General features: G+C 47.0%; 1 protein-coding gene across 2 annotated transcripts in view; it reads right to left on the reverse strand.

Moving 5' to 3' along the window:
- Positions 1-14,589, reverse strand: part of LOC142583103 (uncharacterized) — a 90,419-nt gene extending 75,830 nt beyond the window's left edge. The window contains exon 1 of one of the 2 annotated variants that reach the window (XM_075693417.1): positions 13,886-14,589. In XM_075693417.1, the coding sequence (XP_075549532.1) occupies positions 13,886-13,907 (22 nt within the window). In that variant the 5' untranslated portion in view covers positions 13,908-14,589. The remainder of the gene's footprint in view (positions 1-13,885) is intronic. The other variant, XM_075693419.1, reaches the window with a different exon arrangement.

The following is a 14,589-nucleotide window of genomic DNA, read 5'->3' on the forward strand; positions in this document are numbered from 1 at the left end:
GTTATTAGTGATTGTCACTCCTAGGTACTTGTAACTGGTAACCTGCTTCAAAGGAAGAGATGTCAGGTTATAAGTATATTTAAGAGGAGTTTTATTAAGCGTTACACAAAGATAAACAGTTTTATCGGCATTAACAGTCATGCCAAAATCTGTGCACCACATAGATACATTAATGAGATTAGACTTCAACTCAGCCTGATCATGTACACCTCTGATTTCACGAAATAAAACATCTGCAAATAACCTAATTTGAGTTCCAGGAGTAATTACAGAGGCAATGCCATTTATATATAAAAGAAACAGCAAGGGTCCCAGAACACTTCCTAAAGTCTAAAGTGTAAGTAAAGTAAATAAGCACAACTACATAATGACATATTTAGTGCACATATGCTGCAATTATGGATCTGAAACCGGTGAACGCTCAAGCCAAAGTCTACTGTGGCAGGAAGCCAGAGACTATACCGCAGCGCTTTCGGTATATATCCCTCCACCAAGCACCTGTCGCCAAATACGTGAGGAAGGAATGTTTTTAATACCTGTACCGCTACACTTGAGGACTCCTACACTAAATGAAAGCAAAATGAGCACTCATCGGTTTCAATTCCAGGAACACGAGTCGTGTTGACGTTCGTAATTAAAGTCAACCAGTAAAATTTACTGAATTATATGTCTCAACGACAGTTATCGCACAATGAATGACGTCCGTGCGAGAGAGGCGAACGTGCGGGTTTATCTTAGCAGACGGTTGCATCAGCAAACGCTTTGTTCGATTTTTGTTATCATTATCAGATGTATATATTATTTACAGCACTTCGGTACTACTACTTCTACACGTCGTTCACTGAAAGCAAAAAAAAAAAAATCAAAAAAAAAAAATAAATAACAGCGACCCTCAGCCACGCGCCGGTAGGTTGACGTGACCCCCGAAGTGTACGCGCATTCGCCGAGCATTTTCAGACGATGAGGCAAGGCATGCGCCGCCGCAACTTGCGACCGCTATCTCCCCTTTCTCCTACGTCGCGCCCGGCGTTATCTCGGGTCGCGAGCGCACACTTCTACACACGTGCTCTTCTGCTTCGGCATACCAGCACACGCGAAGGACGGTTTCTTGCGCAATATCGATCAGTGCCGGTCAGCCGTTCTAAAGTCGCAGAGAAAGAGAGAAGTGAAAACAGCAGCAGACGGCAGTTCGCTCGCCGCCGCCATTATCTCGTGCGGGCACATGTGTGCATGCGTGCGAGTGTGACACTGTGGGTGCGTGTGATCGAACTGCTTTTTTGCTTCACTAGCAGCAGTGTTAACACTTGACTGACTGACTGACTGACTGATGTAGGAGTCGAGGACGGACTTCGGGATGAAACACTTGGGAGGTTTATTTTACATTATTTACAGTGAGATGAGAGTCAAGTAACCGTCGTACAGTCATTACGGGCCGGCAGCAACTCGGACGCTGCGGCCCGCGGCAAGAAGTTCGAGAGAGGTGAATCAGGGAATGCTCTAGGAATCTCTGGCATCCTCTAGGTCTGCGTCTTTTAAACCCTTCGAGGTCTGGAAGACGCGTCATGTTCGGCCAATGGTAGGCGCCCGAGCGGTGGTGTCACACCCGGCGGCTCCCTGCGGTCTTGCCTTGCTGACTTGCAATGCGCTCTTCAAAGGCGGACGGGCGGACGACGCTTGGGCCCCAATTGTCCGAGGGCCCCCTACTCCCGGCGGTATGGCCTCGCTGGCTTCCAAATGCCATCTTCAAAGGCGGCCGGTGCGACGCTGCCAGGCCTTCCCGGTACATCACAGCCGTCTGGCTACGGGACTCACGTTACCTGGAACAGTGCCGGGCTATCCCCTCGCTTTCTGGAAGAGTCAAGCATTGAATAGCTCCACCGGTGGCGTACGAAGTGGCCCCCACTTCGTACGCCACCGGTGGAGCTATTCAACTTGTTTGCACGTGCGCTCCTCTGGAATGTGCTTTCCGTGTTTCTGCGCTTCTCAATTAGCTGTGCTGCGATTCGATGTGGTCTGGGGAACTCGAAGGGGGCTCAGAAAAAGGTCCCGTATCTAACACTGACTGACTGACTGACTGACTGATTGATAACGTCCCCAAGTAACACTGTGCGGCTATGAAAGAGGCCCAATATACGGGAAGATCATTCTGAAGTTTCCCGGAATTTTTTAAAGAATCGCCTGTGAAAGGCAGCATTATTCTCGTATGGATCATTCGAACAGGCGGACATCAGTAGCAGGAGAAATCGATACAAATATCCAACTAAATAACATAAATTCACTATTTAACTTCATAATTCACTACTTTACGGCACCTATTGCAATTTACGAATGTAGCCGGTGAGGTTGCAAGACGCATCCACTTGAAATTAACCTCACTTCTTCCTTCTACTCTTTCAATTCCCTTTCCCCCTTCCCCGGTGCAGGGTATAGCCTACCGGGCTCAGCCTGGTTAACCTCCCTGCCTTTCGCTTATGACTTCTCTCTCAAGGATGACACCAGTTTCGAGATATTTACCAAAGTGTGGGACGAAATACATGTGCGTTCCAGTTACTTTTGTGTTTCACTGCATAAAAGAGTGTTTCGTTAAAAGAAAGTGGGACAGTGCATTTTTCACGGCGAGTTTTATGGTACGTGTATCTCCAAACTGGTGTCATTCCGGAAATTCATACCAAGTGTATAGCCTTGCAAACACACCAGCTACAATTCGTAAATCGTAACATGTGCCGCAAAGTAATTAATGAAGAAGGTCATTAGCGATTTCGTTTAATTATTCAAATGTGTGCTTCGATTTCCCCCGCAAGCTATGTCCGCTTATCCGGATAATTAAGCTAAAAGACTATAGAATTACGCTATTGCAACAGGCGGCTTTTAATATCGCATAAGAGGGCTTCGGATTGATTTCGACCACCTGCTGGCTACACTACACCCAATGCTCAGTGTGCGCCAGCGCTTGATTCCACATTGCGCCTCCACCAGAATGGCGACCGCCGCGCGGCAGGGAATCGGACCCGGGACCTCGCGAGCAGCAGCAGAACGCCGCGTGCATATCCACCGAGTCGATCACCGCGTCGAGTTCACTAACCTCTGGCGAGTGACCCCTACCCTGTAACAACACTTGTGGAGTACACAGCGTGTTGGTCAAAGGCAGCCGTGCTCGTGTGCAGGCGCCGCCTCCTAAACAGATTCAGCATCCGTGTGTATTGGCTCGACACTCGAAACTGGATCATTTCTCCAGACAACGAACGTGCACGTGCGACGCCCAAATGTTACCCCCCCCCCCCTGACCTTGGCTCATCCCTGCTTTGCGTGGACGCCCTACTGTCCGGCCGATGTAAATCGGGCCGGATCCTCTGAAGACAGCGTAATAGTGTAATCGAAAGTGGCGATTTTGTGGGCCGGTCCTATAACACCGGGAAGCTATCGCTTGACCGATAATGATCCTACAGTGGTTCCCGTTTCCCCCCCCTTTTTTTTCTTGTTTTCTTTTGTGTTTTGTACGTCATATGTAATAAGAGATGGCTCGCCGTGTCGGCGACGGTGCCACGCGGACCGGTCGTTTAGACTCAACGTGTAGCCTGTATACACAACCCACATTGCGCACTGGCCACACTTAATCCTTACCCAGCGCCTCTCTTCTGTACTCGCGGACGACTTTCTGTGGCAATGAAAGAAAAGCTACGGGCGCGTGCCTGCTGTACATGTGTTACGCCACCAAGTAGTCCGCAAGCGTTTGACAGTGCTTTTGGTTGCTGGGTTAACAGGCGCTCAATCGACGCGGCTTTCACGCGCGACGATTCGTGTTTTCCCAGACGCGGAAAGGAAAAGCCTTTACATTCGGTGCTGCGTTTTATCTTACTTAGCTGTTGCTAATAAGGTGCTTACGTTTTTCTTCCCCAGCTTAAACTAACGTATATGAAAACGAGGGACTCTTTTTTTTTTTTTTTTTTTTTAGAAGCGCACTCACTTGTGCGCGCTTTGCCTCCCCGCGTAGCTTTCCCTTCGTTGCCACAGAAAGTTTCCCCCCAGCCTCGCGGACCTGAAACGAAGCCGCCACCGCGCAAAGTCACGCCGCACGGCCGGCACGATCGGAGCAGCACGAACAACCCTGATTTTGCTCGCTCACAATAGCGGCGCGTGCCAGCGACACTTCTGGTTCGCTCTCCGCAACGAGCGAATCGCCTCGCAAAGGGGCGCCTGATTGCAACAAGGACGCCGCCCGCCGAAAAGCAGCACATCCGGGCGGCCAGAAACAATGGCTTCTCCGTGCAGCCTCGAGAGAGCTGCTCTTTATAAGAAAACGTCAAAGACAGGGATGTGAGGTTGATACACGGGGGTGGAGGGGGTCGGATGACAGGCGAAGGAACTCGGTTCTGAAGTGATTCTGCAGGCTTAATTCTGAGGCCCTCGCGCTGCGCCATTGATCGCGTATAGCGGCGCTGCCTCGCAGACACGCGAGCAGACGGACAAAAGAATTGCAATAAATTTCCCGCTCAACTCGGCTATTGTTGGATGCACGCGCCATGCGACGTGGTGGTGACTAGGCTTCGAAAGCAACCGGCGGTACGACGTATAAAAAAGACGCGAGCAACATCTCGCCTGTCACCCACCACTTTATATACTGCCCCTATATACAAAGTATGACAGAGTTATATCATATGCAGCGTGAATGGAAGACACCGTTTATATTTAGCGCTTGTCCCTGAAGCTTCGACGCTACGCAAGCTGAGCCTTATATATGTACGCCCAATTTTCGTAGTTTATATTATATGCGCTTTATAACAGCGAATGAGCAGATAACAGTGAGTTATACTGAACTCGCGCTACTGGTCACGCGTTTATTTGAGTGATGGTCAACTAACTATACGCCGCCGATGCGTGTTAAAGCAAGCCTCCTTGCTGAGGTTCGACGAATTGCTGTAGCCTGTTCGATTATGTTGATTATGATGAAACTGGAGCCACTGGAAATAAAAACGGGGCGTTGTCAGCCTCTACCCAACGATAAATTAATTGAGGAATGAGTCAATTGTGTAGCATAGTTCTTGCGGCTATTGTATTGCGCCGCTCCATGAATTAAGGATGAGGTGAATTGAAATTTACTATATAATCACACCAGCAAATATGTTCACTCACGTGCGCCCCTCTGCGGTTCGTATATATATATAAAATATTGACAGAAAGGGAGAAACTAGAACAAGAAGCAACGAACACTGAGCGTGCGCGTTCAAGTCTGTGCGACCGTCAAAACTAGACACGAATGTAGTAAAAGGAAACAAGCCACGCTAAGAAGAGAGATATTGAGAAAGCTCGCACAAGTAATTAAAAACATTACGGAAGGAAGCCAAGTGACACATGCATGTAATCGAAGTTAAATTGAATTTAAGCAATGGAAATAAATTTTAAAAAGATAACAATGATACAAATAACCGGAAAGAAAGATGAAAAAAAAAAAGATGAAACCGACAGATGTCAATCACGCTTTGAACCATAGTCTAGACGATTTATTTCATTCATCTCAATCGTAGCTTCAATCTGTCAATCGACACATTTTATGATTGAGGATTTTCAGCATAACATTATATACTGCGATGTAGCGGCGGCAAAACAACGAAGTGCGCATCACACACACACACACACACACACACACACACCTTTTTATCATGCAGATTTTTCTTTTCTTTAATCGTCCGCGGCCGATATAGCACAATGTCTAGTCATAGAGCTGGATTTCTCGCAGAGGCGGACAAAATCTCGCGCAACAAAATCGTGTGCGCCTCGAGCCAACGATACTAGACTAAGGTTGCCTCGAAAGGCCAGTCGCGCGGCAACCTTGCGTGTATTCGCGAGCTTCTCTACCACTCGGGGAAAAAAAAGAGACTTTTACGTAGCAGGTGTTGAGCGACATAAAGCTGTATCGGGAGTTTTTCACGTTGCTCTACAATTTTCTCATTGACACTTTTCATCTAATTATAATATTTGAGAAGCCGATTAATTAAGCCTAATTATGTAATTAGGCGGAATGCAATGAAATAAGAATTTGAGTATTTCTGCAAGCGTCGACAAACGATATTACCTTGGTTCTCTCCAGCTACGTGGCTAATGCATATTCTCAAATCTTGGGGCACGATAGCTAAGACACCCTGCATACTCCTCAGCGGGCAGATTTTCTTGCCCTCCGGCAACAGAGTTCGTTCCCTCCTTTTACAAACCCCTCGTTCCTACGCTATATATATACACCGACCGCTATGGAGTACCACTATAGCTAGTCCCACTCCGAATTCGCTCCGGTTAACTCCTCCTTATCTGTCCCGGGGCGCTTCCCAGATGGCGCAGATGTTTATCTCCCAGTTGATGTACGTGGAGGCCAGGCCCTGCATGCGCTCCAATAAAACCAGCTCCGTTGTCTAGGGAGCAACGGATTGAGGCACGAATGTACGCCGGCTTTATCTTGCCAACGTGGCGCTCCTTCCGGTTGTCTAGGTTATATACTACGTCTTACAGACCGGTTAGTGCCAGGCAGTCAAAAAAATAAATAAAAAGAAAAATAAAGAATGAAAGAAAGAAGGAAAGAAAGAAAGCAGAGTCTGCTGCAGGAAAAAAGAAGCACACGAAACTTATACTGATGTCCCACGAAGGCTGCACACGGTAGTCCCATAGCTTTTCGGAGGCTTAAGAGGACGCTCAAGAGAAGCATTAATTTAGTTACGCATGGATTGTGCACAGCCGTGATTCTAAATAGGTCAATCGTATTCCGCGATCGGAGGCTTTGTTGTGTCGGAACGAGGCGCGATAACGTAAAAAAGCGGAACCCAATCGCCAAAGCGAGCTTCTTGCGCCATATATATTGCCGAGCCGAGCCGCTTGCAGCTCCCGCGTGCAGACACCTACGGCAGAGTATGAGACCCTATGCTATGCATCACCCCGCGACGACACGTGACAGGTTCTCGCCGAGTCCTTTCGAGGATATATCTACACTTGTGTACAAAGGAAGAATTTACGTCAAATTCAAAAGTTAACGAAAGGTCGATGTATACAGAGCCGAATATCGCCCCCCGCACTCCTTCCTATGCTGACGCTTGCTACGCCAAACATAACCGACCATGCGAAAGTATACGCAACAAAGATGGTGACGTACGCCACACACCGTCACTGCGGTTATATTATATATATATATATATATATATATATATATATATATATATATATTTATAAAAGATTAAAAGGAGAACTTTGGCTCATCGCTAACTACATCTACACTTAACCAAATGTCCTTGGGCCTCGCACATGGAGCTGAAATATTGAAGAGGGCAATCTACCTGCCTAAATTGATTTAGTGCTGCTCCTCCCGAGTGTCATTCCGAAGGTTCAGATACGACTAACTTTGGGAAGCTATAAGGGGTTCCGAGTGACAAGGACAAAGTACACGGGCCAACGAGGCGGGTTCACACGGGATAGTTCATCTACGCTGCGTGGGCACTCTGATGTGGTGAACACGCAAGAAAATACATAAATAAATAAATCCGTAAACAAATTAATAAATACAGAAAAGAAGAACGAAAACAGCGAACCGGACTATGTACAGAGCGTGATGGAGGTTCTTCACGCGAGCGCGCTATCGCCCCTGCTCGCATTGGAACAGGCACATCGGCTCCAAAACTACACTCTTTTTTTTTTTTATCGGAAACACCAAAGCGCGGGGCTGCCAGCGATGCTAGCGGTCCACGTGCGACGGAGTGGGGCTACTGTAACGACCGGCCTTCCTACTCTATACTATAGCATCAATGGACAGGCAGCTCCTGTATATGTATCGGTTCAGTTGACTAAAAAAAAGAAAGAAAGAACATGCGCAGCCGAAACTATAAATAAAGCGCGGCTCTGTGTATAGGCCATGCGGTCATGCAGTGTGCGGTCTGCTTTCGTCCTAAACAAGTTTGGTCGCTTTATTAGTTTCTCCCTCTACCCCCCACCCCCCTCCTGCTTATTTTTCAAGCAGGAGCGTTTTTTTACACGAGTCTCTCCAGAGGTGCCTTGATCGAATCACGGCGAGTTTTACTTCTTGCGGGCTGCATGCCTACCGCACCCCCCCTCCAAACCATCGGCCGTTTGCGTGCAACACCAACGGGAGAGAATGCGGCCCCGGTATTAACTGTCGTTTAGGCCTTAACTGGCCGACTGCATGAAAATACAATTTAAAACGAAATTATTTAAGGGGCCACTAAAGAGAAACTAGGGCGAGCTTTAGCCGTATACAACTAGTACATTAACCTTATGCAATACCAAGAAGAGGCGGGATTGGTAAAGACGCAAGAACGAACGGCAGACGGCATCGCCGCCCTGGTGTTCACTCCCCAGCACTCCGTGACGTCATGAATTACGAAAATGCGCAAAAAAAAAAAAAATACTCTGAACTCCGTGACGTAACGCTGACGTACTGGCGATGGCACTATGACGCGAAATTTAAACAACGAAATTTTTTAAGCTTCATTTTCTCTTCTAATATTTAACCTATTATTGCATTGTTGACGAAACTAGAGTTTTTGAAAGGATAGTTTATGAGTTTATAAACTGACTTAGCTTTTCTCCTGTCTATCTCTTTCTCTCTCTCTTTAGCGATAGTGTGTCCCTTTAACTTCTTGTTCGCAACGAAATGACATAGATAAAGCTTACGCGATATACTTAGCTGCGGGTGATGGCGAGCGCCAAAAGAACCCCACCGAATTCGCCTATTCCTACATCCTCCCCAATCTGCGACTGAAATGAAGTTAGCGCGGGCACAGACTTGAACCGTGCACCGAGAAAGGCGTAAATTTCGACCGGCGCTGTTTCTCAGCTGTCGTTGCGGCGGTGAGCGGCGATGAATTAACATATCTTGCCATAAGCTCGCATATTGAATTGAGCGTTGCATGTGAGTCGGGTATCTTTCCGACCCATCCGCTTTAGCTGATACCTTTCGTGTCTGGGCTCTCGGTCGGTATTACTTTAATTCAGGCACAAGACGCTTATGGTTGGGTATCTAAAGGAAAATCGATTACCGGCGGTGCTGGAATACTGTGGTTCCCGTCAATATATGTGTGCGACCTACGCAAATGATAAAGCACGTAAGGTTACACGCTTTAGCAGGTACACAACCGAATCCCGTCGAGAAAGAGGGAGAGAGAGAAAGAAAACCTTTTTATTGAAAAGCAAAGTGGTCAGCCGGCCGTATAGGCGCCTGCAAGCTATTCCGAAGGGAATGGGATGGAGCAGGAGAAAGGCCCAAGAACGTGAGCAGAATACAAGAAGGAAAATAATACAGGCCCTGCGATTTTTTTTTCTTTTTCAGCAGGGTAGGTGTTCTAGGCGATCAGGACAGGTAATCTTGGTAAAATGTTGTTGACTGTTATAACGAAATTTAAAAATTACACAAGAGAGAGCTTCTTGATGAGACTAATTAAATGGGTGCGTCACAGTTTGCAAAAGCGCTCGTTTCCCCTGTATCACTGGGGGCAGTTTTTTTTTCATTAAAACTTCTTTCTGGGCGAGTTGGTGCATACTTGACATGAAAACTGTTTACAGCGCAAACACATGCAACCACAAACCACACTGGGGGCAGGCTCTAAGGATCCCCTAAAGACCCCAATAATGAGTTATTACATAATAGTGTCAAGTGATATATATATATATATATATATATGATGAATGCCAAGATATTCGCGCAGCCAAGACCTTAGGGAACGCCCAATTTCCAGAAACGCCGGGGTTCGAAGCTGATTGGAGCGCCAACTGCAAAGTCTGCGACCGAGATAAGCAAGACACGCGTTTGGAGTATGGGTGGATCAATGAAATACACAGGTAATTTACAGAGCCGGGGTCGTTATACAAGCATAGCTACCTTTGCAAAATAATGATCGAGTGTTTTTTTTAAGCGAAGAGAGAGATTAGAAGGAACAGAAATAAGCGCAATAAATGCTAGAGTGCAATCGAGGTATAGTAAAACTTGGATTAGCGCAAGCAGTCCAACGGTGACTATTTGTCACCGGCCCGTCGAACGGTATCTCATTAGAAATCGTCAAAATCATCGGGGTCAGTGTAGGGTGCTGCTGCCTCTCGCTTGGCGACAGCTACAAACGGGAACATATTCCCGTGCCTAAACATGCTAAGCAAGATCTACCCCACGCAGTACGAGAGCAAGTGCCCATGGTGTGGAGACAAACCAACCGTATACCATACCACATGGGCTTGCCAGAAAACAGAAGGGCTAGCCATAATAAAAAAACCCGAGTGCGGAACAGTGGGAGAGGATGCTATCCAGCGACATCCTGAAAGTCCAACAAGACTAGTAAGGCGTGCACGCAGGGCAGCTACCCACAGCGGAGCCCTGGACTAGGGAAACCGACCCTGGAGAGAAGATGGAAGACTCCATCTGAAGCCGCAAAAATCACTGCAAAATAGAGCAAATAAACGTTTTTCATCATCATCATCTCGCTTGCAGGCAAACTGCCGCCGTGTAAGATGGGCCCCGCGCGCGTGCAAGAGCTCCGTGGGTGCAGAGGCACGCATGCGTATACACACTCTGGTCTACATCAACTCGGACGAGATGACAGATCGCACGCGCAGCTAAATTATAGCCGTACGCCAAAGGCGCTGTTATTGCGAGCAGGCTGCCGTGTATACTTATAGAGGCACACCGCAGGCTGCTGCCAGTGTGTATATATACAGATGAGACCGCTTAATGACAAACGCTTGCGCGGTATACACACACATCATGTGTCTGGAGAGACCGTTTGCGATCGCGTTGAATGCAGGTGGCTTTGCAACCAAACCGGCGGAGTCGAGAACGCTGCAGCCCCTACATAATTCCCAATCAATAAGTTTCTACTGATTCCCGATTCCTATTGATAACGATATATATACCGCAAATCCCTTTCAAAGGTTGTAACAAGGGGTCCGTTTGTTAACATACAGGACTGTCGAGGGTCTGCGAGACTCAACTTCAGATAGCAGTCAGAGCTGGTATTTGCGATAGCCTGAAGACGCGAACACAGTTTCACTGTACCGTATACGTTCGGTGTGGACCGCATACACCCTTGAGAAAGGTTTGCAGGTTTGCACCCTTTGGGGGCATATCTTAATTGTCACGCAATTAACAATAATCGGCATCTATCTAAGCCTGCATTTTCTTTTCCTAACGCTGCGCGCCTGGTACTCCCGGGTCACGAACGGCGTCCGCGTTATCTGCGTGACGTTGCACTATCGACAGAAGTAGCGAACGCAGAGTTGTCAAAAACGGGAAGGCACCACGATTATCGTTGTGGCACAAGATAAGCCCCAAAGGGTGCAAACTTTATTTTGTTAAGAATATCTATTTTCAGCGGAAAGGCAGGAAATTATTAAAATTCACGGCGCCATTCTAGTAAAAAAAAAAACTGTTGCATTATTTCATTTTATTGTAATATTTTTTTTTTATGCATGGCTTAGCGAGAACATTGACAAATAACAGCACTACCTAGCCAGAAATATATCTAAAACCGCGAATAGTAGAGCATGTAGGTAAAAAAAAAAAAATGAGGGTGTTCTTAACTCCCATCTTCACTCCTTGTTACGGCACCGGCTAAGTTTCTCGTATTTCCGGTTCATGCGTGTGCCGCAATCCCGTAAAACTGCCTGCTCTGGCGCCGTGCCCCCAAAAAGTTGATCGCGCTTTGGAAGCGCGTGGTTCAGTGAAAAAAAAAAAAAAGCTCAGTAACCAAAACTATAAACACGGAGACGTGTGGTATAAACGCTTCGAGTGCATAACACCGCTCACAGCTTGCACTCAGAAATAGCTCAGCGCGCTATGCGCCTCGAGCAGACAGGCATGCATGGTGTCGTAAGAGGTTTACAATTTCGTCACTATACCGGACGTCGGCGACGACGAAACTATAGATATAAAATGAGAAAGAACAGACGCACAATGAATGTAACGTGTGAGAACTACGGGATATGTTCGTCTTTCTTTCTTTCTATTCTAACGCTTATCCGCCCCCTGCTGCTACCAATTCCCTCAACCCAAAATCCTTTAGCAAAGCGAATTATTTGCAAGTCTAAATTTTCTTGTAATACAAGTGTAACCGACATAGCTGAATGGAGTAAAAAGAAAAACGACCACACAATCCAGGAGAAGGAACTGGAACTATTGTTATCGACGACCGCACTTTACCGGCCATTTACTGACCTGAATACTTCAGTAAGTACTCCGACATCTTTTTTTACGGTATCACACAGTACTCTGGTAATATAATTTATCTGTATTTATTATGGCAACATAATTAGCTAAAAGCGCCGGCTTTTCGGCGCGAAAAACCAGACCACGCCTCTTTCGTTGGCCTACCTACATGGTTAACGAAACAACTACAGGCTGCAAAGAGCAAGTTGACACTATAACCATTCAGATTTAGAGGCATCAATCTCCGCTAATCATGGCCATATAAATGTTCTAGTTTGTGATTTTCCTTATCGCGAGTCGGTCTTGCAATTAATTAAGTGACACTTTCGCTATTTCGGCGGGGACAAGTAGAAACCAAAGTAAATGAGTTAATTTAAGCACGCTTTGTTTTCCATTCACCCAATGAACAAACGATCATAAATTCAAAACATAACGATAACATTCTGGGAATAGTCATGTACAGAACCGGGGGATGGTGGACTATGTCAAGCAAATTAATTAAATAGTGAGCTTGCCAATTCCTACTGAGCTTATATATATATATATATATATATATATATATATATATATATATATATATATATATATATATATATATATATATATATATATCCACACAAAGTCTTATCGTTTTTCTTTCTCTCTGAGCGTCTATCTTCGGCGCAAGTACAAGAAGAAAGACAAAAACGTAATAACGCACAGACCACTGCATGACGCTGACGGATGGTGCGGATGCCATTTTCATTGATTAAAGTGCGCGTTTCTGTTCTTCAGCTCAGCAGTCTTCATTGACGGCGAAAATGTTTTAAAAACGAAAAGACTACATTTACGGCTGCCTTGTATACTACGACCAGCCGCGAAGAATCCGAATAGACAATTTTCCACGGTGATGAACCGAAAGATTTGACACGGCCTTCTGAAACCCAATGCCACGGTGCACTTTCGATCGCGATCGAGCTTGATCGGGATCCAATTTTCACGACCGCGATTGCCTCCGCTCAACCGCTTGCGCAAATGAGCCAATAGCGATCGAGCAATTATATCACGATCGGGCTCTATCGCGATCGAAAATGCACCCTGCCCGCAACGTTTCGCTGCAGCAATGCGCCAAAAGCAAGCGCGGCTTCGGAGAGCGGAGACACGCCTTCGTGTATCAGCAGCGTGGAGCCAATCTTACAGCCGACACGCTGACATGGCTATAATACTGGTTTGATGCGGCTTTCATGGTCTTATATTTATCGTATTCCGTTCATGCTCTTTCAAAAAATGCGCACAGCGATACATGTGTAAAGCTCGAACGGCAAAACCAAAACCGACCCAGAGCTGCGCGACTATGAAAAGAGTTGCACGCCGCACGATCTGAAGCAAACTGGAAATGTCAGTAGGCGCGAATATACCATTCACGCGGAAAATTCTATTCCAGTATTCGAATGTTCCGACTGACTTAACTGAAAAGCACGACGAAACAAATGAAAGATTTTGCTTCTTTATTAACTTCACTGAAACAAATTTCGAAAAACTGCAGCGACGCGTTCTTGTGCAAGCGGAGGATGGGCCAGACCTCGCATACGGAGACACCCAGCAAGCGCGAAAACACGGCTTTGAAATGCCGCAGGACGCGCTATATGCGGACTGTCATGCGGGCGTGACATGTCCGCGCGACATCGTAACGAGACGCTTTGCAAGCATGCGTTGTGCCTTTACCTTCCACGTTGGAGTTCTCCATGTCAGCCGGCTTCGCGTCGAACGCTGATCAGAGATGGCTTCGTTATCGTAGAAGCGCTGTCGTTTTACGGGATGACTGGCGGCCTCACGGGGAGCAATCCCGGAGCAAGAGTGCGGCTTTCATCACATAGACGCCAGTGTCAGCACAAACGTTTCGCACAGCTCAGTATCGGCACGCAGGCTGGGCACAGGCGACGAACGGTGAAGTACTACAGTACCACAGAACGCGAGACACCGGTGTAGCGGCTGCTTTTACGGCATATCACAACACCGACAACAGAGACGCACGACGCGACGAGTGGACGAGTACGGTAGCCGAGAGACAGTCAAAAATCGGCTAGCGCAGCGTTGCCAACCTCCAAACAGCTTCTCCCTAGCTAGGGAATATTCAGTACCTAGCGTTTCCTGTGACGTACAGGAAAGCGCAGAAAGGTTCGCAGGGGAGGAAAGAGAGCGCCTTTGAAAAGCGCCAAGAGCGTGACACACGTCCATACAAGTTTGTAGGTTTTCTGGGATATGAGGGTTCAGGTCCCTGATGCACTCCATTGACGTCGCAGGACACCAGTTGACATGTGGCTGGCTTGCGTGCAGTCTGCTAGTCGGCTAGCTTGCGTCATATGCTGCCGCGCGTCAAGGGGGTTGACACCGTACGTGCATTGTTACACTGCTGACACATGTGTTGA

The sequence above is a fragment of the Dermacentor variabilis genome, chromosome 5 (assembly GCF_050947875.1).
Source record: "Dermacentor variabilis isolate Ectoservices chromosome 5, ASM5094787v1, whole genome shotgun sequence".
Classification (NCBI taxonomy): Eukaryota; Metazoa; Arthropoda; class Arachnida; order Ixodida; family Ixodidae; genus Dermacentor; species Dermacentor variabilis.